Raw genomic sequence first — 16,265 nt, forward strand, 5'->3', positions numbered from 1 at the left:
CATGAATAGGGTTGAAAACCACTGCACTAAACTATCATCACATTCAATAAAGACCACCCAGTAGACTGAAATATGTGCAGAGTATTTGCAGAATGCTAATGTGTTATCAGCGGAAAGACACCTGCACTTCCTTAAGCCTGATGTACTATGAAATAGCAGATCTTCAAGCGAACAACGCGTTGGTTGCATCGTGGCACGTTGTGAGATTGTAGATCTGCTATGTTCTGTGTGCCATGATGCACACAACTAAGTATGAATCAGGCATTAGGTGTTTAAATAGTTTGTTTAATGGTTTCTTGTTTACCTTTACTAGTCTTTAACCTACTACGTGGCATAGGCCACGTCTTGACATCTCATCTCATCCCTGCACGGTGACGGTGTCAGGCCTATTGTGTTTACTCTTGGTTAGGCAACAGAGTTAGAGGATAACACGGGTGCTGTCAGAGAGGTGTCAGACAAGTGCTTTATTTTTGTAATTTACTTTAACGAGTGCCCTTGAGGTCCGCTCTCACGCCTCCTCTTTTACCATGTCCGATTGTATCTCATGGGACCTGGACGTGTCTGACACATCACCTAACTTGATGAGGTATTTAGAGTCACCAAGAAGAGGAGAGTCTTGCATCTTGATTCTCTTGATTCTCAGACTCCTGGCTCTTTGGCCATGAAGGACTGCGAGGAGACCAATGCGTCTTTGGCCATGAAGGACTACGAGGAGACCACAGCCTTCCTTGGACAGTGGGGACGCTTCCAGCAGATCGTGTTCTTCCTGCTCTGTGCCAGCACCATTCCCAATGGCCTCAGTGCGTTCTCTGTCATCTTCCTGGCTGACACCCCCCGCCACCACTGCCTGGTTCCAGATGTCAACCTAACTGCAGAGTGGCGCAAGGCCATGATCCCAGTAGAGGTGAGCACCTGATGCCAGTGTATTGTTCTTTACGACAGTGGTTCTCAAACTTTTTCATGTCAAGGACCCCCAAAATGATATGTACTGTATTTGACCGCGGACCCCCATCTCAAAAATATTTTGTTCCAGGGATCCCCAGAAGCAAAGATTTGAGTACAAATCTTCGCTTTAAAAGTATACAATATGGATAAAGGGGTTAAAATGATTGTAATGCTTTATTAACTAATTTTGCTGGGGACCCCCTGGTACCCGCCCTAAGGACCCCTGGGGGGACTTTGAGAACCAATGCTTTACGACATGTTTCCAAACGTTAATATACATCGGTATCGGCTATCTGTTATCGGTCAAATTGTTAATTATAAACATTGGTATCAGTAGGCGCCCAGGATTTCCATATCGGTGCATCCCTAGTCGCCATACATACCATACATACAGCTTATTGCACTGTAATAGAGGTCATTATATTTGACAAGGTGGTGAACGGACAGGAGGAGCAGAGCCGATGCCACCGGTACAGACTGGACGAGGTCAGGAACCTGTCTGCTCTGGGCTACATCCCCGGTCGGGACGTGAACCTCACTGAACTGAGACAGGAGAGCTGTGTGGACGGATGGAGCTACAGCCATGACATCTACCAGTCCACCATCGTCACGGAGGTCAGTGCGTGCATGCATGTGTTTGCACTTTCAAGTTAACGCTACACAATCCATAACTTTAGTGAATACAATTTTATTTTAACCAAAGGTGCACCCGGAAGTGTCAATCTTTCTTTAATGTAAATTCTCAACCTGCAGTTTGACCTGGTATGCAGCAACCAGTGGAAGCAACCGTTCACCTCCGCAGTGTACTTCCTGGGAGTTCTGTGTGGATGCTTCTTCTCTGGACAGATCTCAGACAGGTATTTGAAACCCATGGCATGATTATTTAATAATGACCCATGACACTCTGTCTCTTCAGGCTTGTGGGGAAATGGCCTGAGTACTTCACAGCCTTCCTAGAGTTGCCGTGGAGTCAAAAGTAAAATATTTGTCTTTGAAATGTATAGTGGAGTGAAAGTAATCAAAGAAGTATACAAAAAAAGATACTACTCATGAAATGTACTTAAGTGCAGTACTCAAGTACATGTACACCGTTACTGTCCTCCACTGCCCATGTGTGACATAAGGATTCATGGTCATGTGACTGCAGCCTTTGACCTTCAGGATAGTCTGTTATCCTGTGTTATCGTTGGTCTATCTGGTCTATAATCCACCAATAATAACTAACAGTTTGACCCTTTGTCCAGATGTGTATGGCTGGCCTATTAAAAAGAAGATAACTTATTTTATCTGTGAACGTGTATGTTGGGTGAAAGTACCACTTCTAGATAATGTTTTAGTAGAATGACAAACTTTTTTGTATTGTTATAACTGCTCAAAGGCCTCTTTTGATTAAATGATCCAGATGTATGTTGGTTATTGTGAGTGGTGGAAAAAGTAATCAAATATTTTACTTAAGTAAAAGTATCAATACTGCAACGTAGAAGTACTCTGTTACAATTAAAAGTCCGGAATTCAAAATTTACTTGAGTAAAAGTACGAAAGTATTGGCATCAATTGTACTTAAAGTACCAAAAGTAAAAGTACAAAAAATGTTTGAAAATAGCAGATCTACAAGCTATTTACGTGATCATTGACCCTGTCATTTGTTGACTAGGGTTCCAGCCATTTACTCTGATCTTGCACTTTGTAAGTTGTCCGCCTAGATATGCGCATCTGCAAAATGTCTAACATGCAGAGGTGGAAAGTAGCTAAGTATATTTACTCAAGTATTGTACTTAAGTACACTTTTTAGATATTTTTACTTTACTATATTTCCAATATTCAATACTATACCTCTACTCCACTATATCTCAGAGGCAAATATAGTACTTGTACTCCACTACAATTATTTGAAAACTTTAGTTACTAGTTACTTTGCAGATATAAATTATTATATAAAACATACATTAACCACTTTGGCCCTGTTTTATACCTAGGCTATTTTCAAACATATTAGTACTTTTACTTTTGGTACTTAAGTATATTTTGATGCCAATACTTGTGTACTTTTAAGTATTAACTCAAGTAACATTTTGAACACAGGCCTTTTACTTGTAACAGAGTATTTTTATATTGTGGCATTGCTACTTGTAGGCTACTTAAGTAAAACATTTGAGTACTTTTTCCACCACTGCTGACATGTAAATTGCAAAGCTAGAAGTTGTTGACGTGTTGGTCTAATTTTGTCTCCTTTTCTTTTTTTTAAGGTTTGGAAGAAAGCTCGTTATGTTTGTAACCATGGCAGTCCAGACACTTTTTACCTTTGTCCAAATCTTCTCTCCCTCGTGGACGGTGTTCTCTATCCTCTTCTTCATCGTTGCTTTGGGCCAGAACTCCAACCATATATCTGCTTTTGTCTTAGGTATGCAACAACTACTCACATGTTGAGAATGGATGGGAATGTGCTGAATGTAACATGTAGCCTACTATTTAAGCCTGATTTATATGTTGTTGTGCAATGGAGTCATGGCTGAAAATAACTGATCAACAAGCTCACAACACGGCACGGTAGCTTGTAGATCTGCTATTTTCGGCCTGCGACTCCAGCATTAGGAATTCAATGAAATGATACATTAACATAGACCAATTATTTGTTTACTAACATTGAGCCTGGACGCACAGGTGATTGTTTCACGCAATCAATTCCCAACCTGTTTCGGGGTGCACTGGTTTCAGCACACCCCAACCCCCTCTTGTGTGTGTTGGCTAGTGAGACGCGTCCTAACGAGACCTGATATAATGGGTTTCGTTTCGCGCATACTGGCTGCACGCAGCCAGTATGACGTCGTCTGTTAAGGGGTTTATGGAAATCTGTGGAACGGAGGAGCTTTAGCCAATAAACGTGTTTTATTTTTGTGTATTTCTCTCCCTCTGCTTCCCTCCAGGTACTGAGATCTTGACAGGAAACGTACGTGTCCTGTTTTTGACTCTGGGAATGAATCTGTTCTTTACTTCTGGCTACATGATGCTGCCTCTCTTTGCTTATTTCATAAGGGACTGGAAGTATCTTCTGCTGGCTATATCTCTGCCTGGCCTGCTCTACACACCCCTCTGGTGGTGAGTTCTAGTCATTGTAGACGAACCATCACTACTGAGGTTTTTTTACTCATAATATTGGGGACTTAATATTATCACTATTACCTGTGACAGCTCACTGTAGTATAGATGCTAATAGTTTCTTTCATTATTTTATGAATTCAAATTCTCAAGGGTTTTTCTTTTATTTATTTTATAACATTTTATTTCATTTTACAGGAGAAAAAGAACAGGTACTGAATCCTTAAAGGGATATTTCACTTTCAAACATGTTTGGGGTAATTTTTACGTCTACTCAGGCTTTTGTGAGCACCCTAGAAGTTGCTTGATTCAGTATTTAGATATTTGATGTTCATTTTGTCTGACACGCCCCCTTCCTATACAAACCCATTGTAACTCCATTTTAACCATGATGGATTCATTGAAAACACCCGTCCTTGGTTCTGGTGACCTTGGTTCTGTGTTTTTTCAATGACTTTGACTTGAATGAATAACCTTCAGATTTGAAGGTAATTTTAGTTTTATTGGAGACGCCTTTTTCTCTTAAAATGATTACATTTTAAAAGGATGATATTTTCTGTTCGCTGTAATCACCTGTATGGGACCATGAACTGCTTTTGAGGTAAAGCCCTTCCGACTGTTTGAGCGTGAAACTCTCTCTACTGTGTTCCATAACCAAAGCGTGGACCTTCTCTCTCCTACCTGCGAGGCAGGGTCATCCCAGAGTCTCCTCGATGGCTGATCTCCCAGGGAAGGATAGAGGAGGCTGAGGCTGTACTGAGAGAGGCTGCTAAGAAGAACAACGTAGAGATTCCGAAGGTTATCCTTGAAGGTTATGATGTAAGTTGACTTTAAATTACATTTATTTCTAATATATATAATTCTTCACTTGCATATTTTTCACAATATCCATTCCACATACATGTGTGAAGTGAACACTTCCCTAAACACTATAAAATACTATTTGTAATCCCAATTTTCTGGCCCCAACACTGGGAATCACATTTCTACCAGATGCTGTAATGACCACGTAGCTACCAGATGTGTCACCAAAAACCCTTCAAAAAGCATTGTGCACAGACGTTTTGGAGTGCAAGGCATGAAGCCTAATAGACACAGTATAAAGGGCCCTGCTACATCTAACATTATGTTCACAAATAGACAGCCACCATTATAACTGACTTCACATTTGTCTTTGATGACAGCCGTAGACACATAGACAGGTTTCCTGTTAGTAAACATGAGAGGATATGACCGTACAGATCCGGGGGTAGCCTATAGAGGGCGCCATTACCCGCAGCAGCTCTGCTCAAATGTCCATTCATAAAATAAATGATCTTCACCGGGTTTAATGAAAGTAGATTAAATTATGCAGTTTGTAATACCTTGTTTACTCAATAAAAATGATTTGTCGGAAGTTGGATCTGTTTGTATATAATAGCAGCATTATGCCTATTATGCCTATAATAGCAGAATTATGGCTATCTAACTCCCGAACATAACAACAGAGTGAACGGCGCAACAATTCGTTTTCCCCGAGCATGCGCAGATTGCGCATTCTGCTCTGTGATGACGTCGCGCGGAAATCCGTCTATAACATTTTGGCATGGAGGGAGAATACACAATGAACATTTTTACTTTAGTGGAGTATTTCCAATGTTCAATGGAAACTATTGTACTTTTACTCCACTAGAATCATTTGAAAACTTTAGTTACTAGTTTTTTATTACTAAACATAACATTAACCACTTAAGCTCTATATATATTTCGGCTACTTGAAAATAGCCAATCTACAAGCTCACAACGCGTCGCGATGCGATGCGACGCGTTGTGAGCTTGTAGATCTACTATTCTACTATCTACTAGATCTACTATTTTCAATTTTGAAAACTTGAAATAGCACATTCTGCATAATGAGTATTTTTACTTTTGGTACTTTAAGTACATGTTAATGCCAATACTTTTGTACTTTTACTCAAGTAAATTTAGAATTACGAACTTTTACTTGTAACAGAGTATTTCTGCATTGCAGTATTGATACTTTTACTTAAGTAAAACATTTGATTCCTTTTTCCACTACTGCTGCAGAGTGACATGGCAAAGGACAGATGTGACCCAGAGGAGCGTCACAGCGTTCTAGACCTGCTAAGGTTCACCAAAGCCAGAAAATCAACACTCATACTCTTCCTAGTGTGGTGAGTATCCACAGGTTGTTTAGCACTCACCTTATCACATATACTGTAGAAGGGTATGTATGTGCTTCTTTTGCATGTCTTAAGATACATAGACTAAGTACATTTACTCAGAAGTAACATTTTGAGGTACTTTTACCTTACTTGAGTATTTCAAATGTTCCGTACCTTTACTTCTACTCCACTACATCTCAGAGGCAACTATTGTACTTTTTTCTCCACTACAATTATTTGAAAACTTTAGTTACTTGTTACTTTTTAGATTTAGATTATTAATAAAAAACATACAGCCCACAACCCACAGCCTTATATCAATTTCGGCCATTTGAAAATAGCCAATCTACAAGCTCACAATGCGACACATTGTGAGCTTGTAAATCTGCTATTTTCAAAAGATTTTTATACATTTTGAAAACTAGAAATGGGACATTCTGCATAATGAGTACTTTCTACTTTTGGTAATTTAAGTATATTTTCATACCAATACTTTTGTACTTGTACTCAAGTAAATCTTTAATTCCAGATATTAGTATTATATAGTATTTATACATTGCAGTATTGATACTTTTACTTAAAGCCATACTACTTGGAAAGTCCAAAAATAACGATTTTTAGCAACCTCTACTGGTCACTACCGTCAATGCAGGTCTTTAGTTGATGCCTGCATTACCCAGAATTCCATTTGTTTTCACCGGGAGGTGGAAGCGTTTCAAAAAGCGTTCTTTTAGTTGTTTTATACAATCTGCAGATTGTTTCTCTTAGCCAGTGGAGCTTTAGTTACCGTGAGCTGTGTTTTCTTTTGCTGTTGTTTATCCATCTTCAAATCCTATAATCCCATAAAAACAGCGTGAAATTCCTTTTTGTTACTAGCGCGGTAATTCCGGGCCAAACAGGAAACCGGTCGTTTCCGGTCGTTTCCGCCCCTGTCCACTTTCAATAGAAAATATGTTTAGAAAAGGCTTTCGGGGGTGAAATTCATGGAATGGGTGTTGTGAAACATTTGCCACTCACAAAAGATATACAATTTAACTTTTTTGAAAAAGTTACCAACTATTACTTTAAGTAACACATTTTGAGTATTTTTCCACCACTGAGTATGTGTCAACTGTCTCAGAGTGGGTCACCGTGTGTGTGTGTGTGTCTCTTGTGACCGATGGTAGCAAAGGGAAAAGGGAGGGTGCCTTTTCTTATCCGTGTGAATATGTGAGCGCATGTCAGTGGGGATGAAAATTTTACCTTCGAAAATGTATCAGTAATTGTACTTTTTTTCAAGTTAAAAGACTGCAAATTCACAGAGTAGCACACTAAAAACGAAAGCTGAAGGGGTTGGCAAAGAGTCTCATTATTGGGAATCTGTCAGTGTGTGTGCTTCAAAACAGTGTACAGTTTTGGTCTGTATTCTAGTGAATGTTCTGAATCTATAGGGAGAAATTGTACATATATATATATATATATATATATATATATAAATGAATCCCTATATGCATGCATATATCTATCTATAAGTCTGCCCATCCAGCTAGCCATCATCCATCCATCTGTCAATCATTGATCAGTACTTACAAAGACAGTTGTGTGTGTGTCCCTCCCAGGTTCACTATAAACACTGGCTACTATGGCCTGTCCCTGAACACATCCCGTATTCACGGCGACCGATTTCTCAACTGTTTCATCTCGGCAGCCGTGGGGTTGCCGGCGTCCTTCTCCAGCTTGCTGGCGCTGCATTATCTTCCAAGGCGGCTGACTGTGGCACTCTGTCTGGTTCTCGGAGGCGGAATGTTGTACTTGATTCAGCTGGTGCCACAAGGTGACTGTAGGGGGGGGTATCATAAACTATTGAATGTTGGAAGTTACAAGACTACTCCTTCTCAGTCTAAAGATGAAACAACATTTCATCCTTAACAGCATTCCATACAGCTTTGGGACGTAATCTTATCAATAGAGGAAAGGCCAGGCTCCAAGAGCGGCTAACTTGGCATTAATGCCAAATAAAACCAATACCAGTCAGAAGTGTGTGTGTGTGTGTGTGTGTGTGTGTGTGTGTGTGTGTGTGTGTGTGTGTGTGTGTGTGTGTGTGTGTGTGTGTGTGTGTGTGTGTGTGTGTGTGTGTGTGTTTGTGTGTGTACTAATTATTGCAAATTTTGGATATACCATACATTCAGTAATGTGAAGCACTTGCATGCACATATGTACACAAATACATACATGCATAAATATATACACACACATACAGCATATCTAAATAGATACATGCATCTATTCTACTTTATTCTCTTCTATTCTTCTGTTTGCTTAGGTCTAGCTGACCTGTCCATAGCACTGGAGATGCTGGGTAAATTGTGCATTTCCACCAGTTTCCAAACCATTTTTGCCTACACCGAAGAGCTGTACCCAACAGTCCTCAGAAACACAGCTGTTGGCACCTGTGCCATGGTTGCCAAAGTGGGCGCTATCCTTGCTCCTTATGCCATGCAACTGGGTACGTTTCTGTCCTTATACAGTGGTTCACTATTGACTTCGTCAGCCTAGGCGACCAGTATAGCCCAAATCATTCCCTGAGGGGTTGAAAGGTAGGGGTGTGGCTATGCCGTGAGGGGAGTGTTTTGTTTCATTTTTGTAATACAGTAAGTGGACAGTAGGTGGCAGAGGAGAGCAGAGGAGAGCAACTAGCCTACTGAAGATACAGTTTTACTTCTTAAAAGCAGAAGTCATTAGAGAACCTATGAATGCAGACAATTTATCATTTAATAAATGAAACAAACTAATTTAAAACATTTGTTTGATTGAAACATACAAGCAGCTCCTTATCAGGGGTGGGAAAAGTACTCAAATATCTTACTTAAGTAAAAGTATCAATACTGCAATGTAGAAGTACTGTTACAAGTAAAAGCCCAGAATTCAAAATTGACTTGAGTAAAAGTACAAAAATGTTTGAATTTGAATATGAAGAAGAATAGCTAACCGTAGCTAACCGTAGACCTGTGTCAAATGACATAGGTCTACGGCTGGGATTTTTAAGATCTACATAGATGAATAGTTTGACTTATACTTATACTTGATGGCAGCGAAGCTTATCCCATCGTTCCTGATCCATCAAATCTACTGTTGCTGCTGCTGCTGCTACTATGGGAAAAGATCTCCTCCGACCCCAGCCTCCAGCTGTGTAGATTCTGCTCTCTCTCGTGGGGGGTTCTGCTCTATCTGTGTGTGTGTGTGTGTGTGTGTGTGTGTGTGTGTGTGTGTGTGTGTGTGTGTGTGTGTGTGTGTGTGTGTGTGTGTGTGTGTGTGTGTGTGTGTGTGTGTGTGTGTGTGTGTGTGTGTGTGTGTGTGTAAATGTATTGATATAAATGTGTGGGAACACTGTGTAGTGCTGCTGCAGGGAGCATCCCCAAGAGTAGAAGCGTGTACCACCAAACTATAATTGCTATCTCCATATGCAATAATTAGTTAATTCATTTAAAGTTTCCTGACAGAAGTATGGTACTTCAACACTTGTGAACTACCATGCACATGCTGCAGCTGCATACTAAATTAAGTAATTAAAATGTGCTCTTCTCCATATGCAGGTATATACTACAAGTATCTACCATATCTGTTGCTGGGTTCTCTGGCTCTTCTGTCTGCCATGGCCACTCTCTTCCTTCCAGAGACCTTTGGTCAACCTTTGCCTGAAACTATCGAACAGATGCCTGTGAGAGAAAGGTATGCTCCTGGGAGAATTACCATTTGTGATCTTGGAGATAGGACATTTGTCCTACTTTTTGGGGCATGTTTTTAGGCCGGAAATTATTTTTTTCCTAAATGTTAAAAAAAATAGCAAGAATAGCCAATCTGCAAGCTTGTACATCTGCAAGTTATACAATTTTTCCCACGACGAAGTATATAGAGCTTTAGTGGTTATCTGCATTTATACACAACACTAATCCTATGCCTTTTCTTTGCCAGGATAAAGTGTGCATGTGTAACGCCCGGGATTCAAACCCGGGTCCCCCGCATATAAAGCCAACATCTTAACCACCAAGCCAAAGGGAATTCCCCATGACTGAGGGGAGATATTAGTCGTTCAGGCCATCAGACTGAGGTTGTGAACCACTCTTTTATATTCACCTCCTCCCACGGGGAAACCCAACCAGGGCACGGCACCATTGTAACGCCCAGGATTCCCACCTTTTTTTGGCAGGATAAAGTGTGCATGTTTCGTCATTACAGAGGATGAGACCCCATCTGTGCCCCATCTACAATATCGACAAAAGTCTACAAAATGTTATTTTTTTGTACATTTCTGTATATTTCTAAACATACATTTATTTTACTAGTATTGGTTGAAATATGTCAATTAATTACTTTAAAATAACATTAAAGTAACATTAAAAAAATATTTTCCAAAAAACATACAGTACTGTTATGAATCTGAGTCTAATATGAGCACAGCTCCTAACTGAATGCACTGTATCGCAGAAGAAGTCTCGCTTTCACAATGTCTCGTTGATGCTTTCTTCTTCTCCTGTAGTCTGAGGGAGTTTGTAACGTTTCCTTTTACAACACCTGAGAGAAACAAAAGACAGTGAGCTGCCATGTCTGGGTCAAATGTTTATACATCATTCTTCAACATGATCTTACTCCCTGAACCATATGAACCCTAGATTCCCTATACACGAATCCACGGAGCGCTGCCCAGTAGGTGGTGCCGCCATTGCTGCGGTGTCAAACTCAGTCAGCTGCTGCTGCTGTTCTGTCCATCTGTTCACGTTACTCTGTACCTGCTTGGCTGTTGGAGCAGCCATAAACTACACAGGTTCATCACGATTTTCTGTACATCTTTGTAAAGTTAGTGTTAGTAAAAGTTAGTAAAAAGCAGGTAAAAGAGTAACGTGAGCAGTCAGTGACTGCAGCTGACTGACACCGCGCAGCAGCAGCTGATCGAGTCTGACACCACATCACTGGCGGCGCCACCTACAGGGCAGCGCTCCGCAGTTTTGTGTATTCTGGGGGGCGAACATTTGGTGAAAGCAGATCTACAAGTTCACAACGCATTGTGTTACGTAGTGTTGTCAGCTTGTTGAACGGTTATTTTAGGTAAAGAGATCTGGTGTAGAGGGAAAAAAGGAGGGGGCCTGGTATAGACCCTGGGGGACTCGGGTCAACTAAGTCAGGCTTAAGTGGTTAATGTAAATCGGCCCGGTTGCAATAAAGTTGAAAGGAAATCATGGAGAATGATCGGATTACCGGTAATTGTCAGGTTATAACCTTTAGGAGTAGTTACAGAGGCTATATGTATCGGAATAAATACCAAGCAATGATTATAGCCTCTTATTATTAAATAGAAACATGTTCACAGTTTTTGTGTGAATTACACTTTTGTACTATGGTGGATAAAATTCATATAACAGTCATTGTGGTATTTATTAATTGAATGTAGTAGATGCAACAATCATAACCTGTTCTTCCCTGACAAACTCCTTACAAAAAGCAGACTCAAGCATACCTATTTCAAACGTGCCGACTCTGTGAGTCAGTTATAGAATAAAGCCCATCTAAGGAATGACCATCTGTTATACTGTACCTCTGTGTATCATCCTGCCAGTATAAATGTGTGTAAGACCTTGGTGTTGGGGGGTTGGGGGAAGCTCTAGAGAGAGACTCTAGAACTAATTTTAAACAAGCTTAGTGCTTTAGTGCTAGTTATCCAATGTAGTAGACCTTGTATTATGAATTGTACTTCCCTGAATGTACTGTTGTTTCTCATGTCTTACTAAATAAAGTACATCAATCAAGACACTAGTTTCTCTCTCTGCTGTGATGAGATCTACAATAAAGTATGGAGTTTGACATTGCAGTCCTGCATCTTCCTGATCTGTTTAACTTACTTAAAGTAACATCTAAAAGCTGCCATTATAGTACAGAAGGAGCGAGTGCATTTTCCGTACTCTGGGTACAGAGTAAAACTGATGCTGCTGAGTAAGAGCAGAGTGCAGGATTTTTGTTCATGCTTGCTTCATTTGTCACTGTCCAACCCACCTGCATCTGAACAAAGTGGATGTGCAAATATTTTTTATACATTGTTAAAAGGTCTGACAACTGTGATTTAGGTTATTGTTTAAAACCATCTGCTAGAACTTTTTTATAAATCAAAACCAAAACCGCCCCCCCTGGCGTGGTGTGTGTGTGACTGAGCCACACAGAGGTGTGTCTGCGGGCATGGCGAGGTGTGCGCTTTGCCCTTGAATGCCATGGGCTTGGTGAAGAGGAACACGCTGCTGTTTTGCCTTTGCCTACTTCACCACTGACCGACACCCCATGTGTAGCTGCTGCCATAATTATTATTTTAGATAATTGTTATTTCTTTATTGCTTGCTTGTTTGTTTCATGAGCATTATTTTTGTTTAATTATTATTGGGAAAATTTGTACCGGAAGTGTCTGTTTATTCATTGCCCGGAACTCTTTATGGTCTCGTGTCAGTGGAGTCACGGGAGAAAGGTGTGTTACTTTGTTTGTTCATTGTCTCCGCCAGGCCGAAAGGCATGGCGAGAGAGTATGTTTTACCCCCTGTCCGTCCGTCCGTCCTTCGATCTGTCTGTGTACAGCTAATCTCCGGCACCGTTGGCTTGCTCGCAGCGAAACTGTGCACACACACTCCCTGAATACCAGAGCAGAACCTCTGGCCCAAATTTTTCACAGGGGCCTGTTATAGCGCCACCAGGAGGCCGATTGGTGCAAAACACATTTCTTGACAGTACTCCTACAGATTTTGTCCAAACAGCACGCAAATCGGTACACAGTATCTCTATAGTCATTAAACGAAACGGGTCTTTCAGATTTTTCATATTCCTTTCTGATTGACTAAAATTGCCTTCCAAAGTTTGCAGGAGTGCTCCGTCTTGAACAAAATGCCTCAAATCATGAACACAGCATGCAATTTCCGTGAAATTTTGCAAGCACATTCCCACTACGTCAAGGAAGAAATGCTACTTGAAAATTTTAAAATCAGCCTCATGGTGGCGCTATAACAGCCCGATTTGTGTTTTTGCCTATAACTGTGTAAAACCGATCTGTGTAAAACTTTGTATGCGCACTCTCTGGAGGCCAAAGAAAAAATAAGGCCGACTTATGTAAAACACATTTTTTGATTGTAAGCCTTCAGATTTTATCCAAATTTCACGCAAATCGGTACACATGATCTCTATAGTCATGTGATCAAGAAGGATCTGTTAGATGTTTCATAGTCCATCCTGATTGACTAAAATGTACATCTAAAGTTTGCAGGAGTGGCCCAAATCATGAACCCACCGTCCGATTGCAGTGAAACTTTGCTCGCACATTCGCACTACATTGAGGAACAAATGCCACCATTTTAACATTGCCCCATTATAGCGCCACCTTGAGGCCAATTTTTGCAACAGTTTTCTTTTTTATATTACTCCTACAAATTTGTCCAAACATCATGCAAATCGGTACCCATTATCTCTATAGCCAAGTGGTCAAGATGGTTCCTTCCGATTTTTTATATTACATCCTGATTGCCGAATTCCAAACATTGCTGCCCCACAATAACCTACCTGAGCTGGCGGAGACCTGTGTTTTGACCTTATTTAACTTTGCAACCAAAGCACTTGGATTTTGCCATCTCGGGTATTACTGAAGAGCACAAACTAACTTTGAGAACGCTTATTGTGTATATCTATTGTCATTAAACAGAAATGTGTCTTTCAGATTTTTCAGATTCCATCCTGATTGGCTAAAAATGGCTTCCAGCGTTTGCAGGAGGGTCCTGTTTTGAACAAAATGCCTCAAATCATGAACACAGCATGCAGTTTCCATGAGATTTTGCACGCACATTCCCACTAGGCCGAGGAAGAAATGCCATTTGAATTTTCAAATCAGCCTCATGGTGGCTAAAACAGGCCGATTCGTGTTTTTACCTATAAATGCACCGATCTGTGTAAAACTTTGTATGCGCACTCATTAAAGGTCATTGGCCTGCATTTTTCCTTTTATAGCGCCACCAGGAGGCCGACTTATGTAAAACTCTTTTTTTTATATGACTCCGATTTTATCCAAATTTCACGCAAATCGGTACACATGATCTCTATAGTCATGTGATCAAGACGGATCTGTTTGATTTTTCTGATTCCATCCTGATTGGCTGAGATTCACATCCAAAGTTTGCAGTAGTGGCTTGTTTTGAACAAAATGCCGCAAATCATGAACACAGCGTCCGATTGAGGATCAACTTTGCATGCACATTCACACTATGTTGAGGAACAAATGCCACCCTTTTAACATTGGCCTGTTATAGTGCCACCAGCAGGTCTAATTTAACAAAACATATTTTTGGAACAAAATGCCTCAAATCATTAATGCAGAGTACGATTGCCATGCAAGGCCTAAGAAGAAATGGCACCCTTTTCACATTTAGCGCCACCAGGAGGCCACAATAACCTACCTGACCTGGCGGAAAGTACTTTTTCTAGTTTGTTCTGTGTTTTGTTTTTGGCCTAAAACTATTTCCCAGACATCGTGATAAGTGATGTCCAGCGTTGTCAAATCAATCATCTTCTCACTGAAGACTGAAGAAATCATTCAAAATGTGCTTTTCGTTGACTCATTTCAGGTATGTTGGAACACATCGACATGTTCTTGATCTTCTTCGGGCAAGAAATTAAACTTTTAAATGAAAAATGTGGCTCGTCATTGATTAAAATGTAGCAGCGTCATGTGATTAGTGTGAACGCATGAAGCAGCTGCAGCATCCAGCAAAGGAAAAGGAAAAGAGGTTCCTACTTAGAGTCGTCTTCAGAGGAAACCCCCGGCTGGCCGAGGTCTTCGGTGGAGGCCGACGGCGGAGACCACCGAAGACACATACACACTGTCGTGGAATTCTGCATCAATGAAGACACATCATACACACTGTCGTGGAATTTTGCGTCAATCAGCAATCAATCCACGGTGGAGACCACCGAAGACCAGGGCCGTTGGCGCGGAGGAATCCCCCATGCAAACAAATCCATGGATAGAGAGATCTCCATCTCTAAGGGCATCCTCGGGTTGAGCCTTTCAACGGTACAGTCTGTCTCCACTCTAAGAAAGTAAGAAAGAAAGAAAGAAAGAAAGAAAGAAAGAAAGAAAGAAGGACAAACAAACATTAATTAAAGTGAGCAAATCTATAAGCTCGGCACATGAGCTTGTAGATCTGCTATTTCTTGAAATATCATTGAAAAATCATTCTGAAATGTACAGGGAGCCAGTGAATTGAGGCAATATGTTTACTGTATACGTATACTGTATCCTGTCACAACTGTCACAATAATCGTATCGCAGAGATTTTAATTTATCGTGAAATTGTCCTCCGTCATACACTAGGATGAATAAGCTTTTGTTAGGATGCAAATTCAGGACCACTTAAACGCTCTATACTTGATAAAAACTGACCTGTAAAGAGCGCATTTGGTATGCTCTTCTTTCACTCTACACAAATCGATTCGCCAAAAATAGCAAATCTACAAGCTCACAACGCGCTGTGAGCTTGTAGATCGGCTATTTTTGCTGAACGTTCCCCCCAGAATAGGGGTTCAAGTGGTTAACAAAAGTGGCATTAAGTCTTAAGCTTTTGATCATCTTGGAGAGCTGACAGATATTCAAGCACAGTGCCCCTAGGGGGCATCAACAAAGTATAGGCTACGCAACATCATTTGTATTTTCAATTGCTTCTAAAAGCAGATGAGATATTGACTAAAAAAACGCCATTTAGATTTATCAAAATATTTTCAACATTGCATTTTTACATTTTCTTAAAGGTAGGGTAAGTGATATTTTTGGGTTGAAAAAGTGTTTTGTTAAAAGGCTAAAGCACTATATTCTGATAGTGTGTTTGTTCAGTAACAGGAGTCTCCCAGTCTCTCCAGCTCTTTAATAAACAGAACATACATTTTATTTCAGGTAGGTGACAAAGTTTCAGCCAATCAGGAGATAGTGCCCATTTATTTAATTTATATAGTGTTCCAGTTCCAATTGTGTCTGCTCATTTCTTTGTGTCATCACTTCCAATTTCACTT

The 16,265-nt window shown here is 40.5% G+C and overlaps 1 protein-coding gene across 1 annotated transcript in view; it reads left to right on the forward strand.

Moving 5' to 3' along the window:
• Positions 1–697: 697 nt before the first annotated feature.
• clns1a (chloride channel, nucleotide-sensitive, 1A) overlaps positions 698–16,265 on the forward strand; it is a gene marked incomplete at both ends in the record, with an annotated part of 192,086 nt that continues 176,518 nt past the window's right edge. The window contains 6 exons of the mRNA XM_084063780.1: positions 698–904; positions 1,378–1,560; positions 1,699–1,802; positions 3,192–3,346; positions 3,870–4,041; positions 4,734–4,792. Of these exons, the coding sequence (XP_083919906.1) occupies positions 698–904; positions 1,378–1,560; positions 1,699–1,802; positions 3,192–3,346; positions 3,870–4,041; positions 4,734–4,792 (880 nt within the window). The remainder of the gene's footprint in view (positions 905–1,377; positions 1,561–1,698; positions 1,803–3,191; positions 3,347–3,869; positions 4,042–4,733; positions 4,793–16,265) is intronic.

Source organism: Gymnoscopelus microlampas (genome assembly GCF_963454915.1).
Source record: "Gymnoscopelus microlampas genome assembly, chromosome: 8".
NCBI lineage: Eukaryota > Metazoa > Chordata > Actinopteri > Myctophiformes > Myctophidae > Gymnoscopelus > Gymnoscopelus microlampas.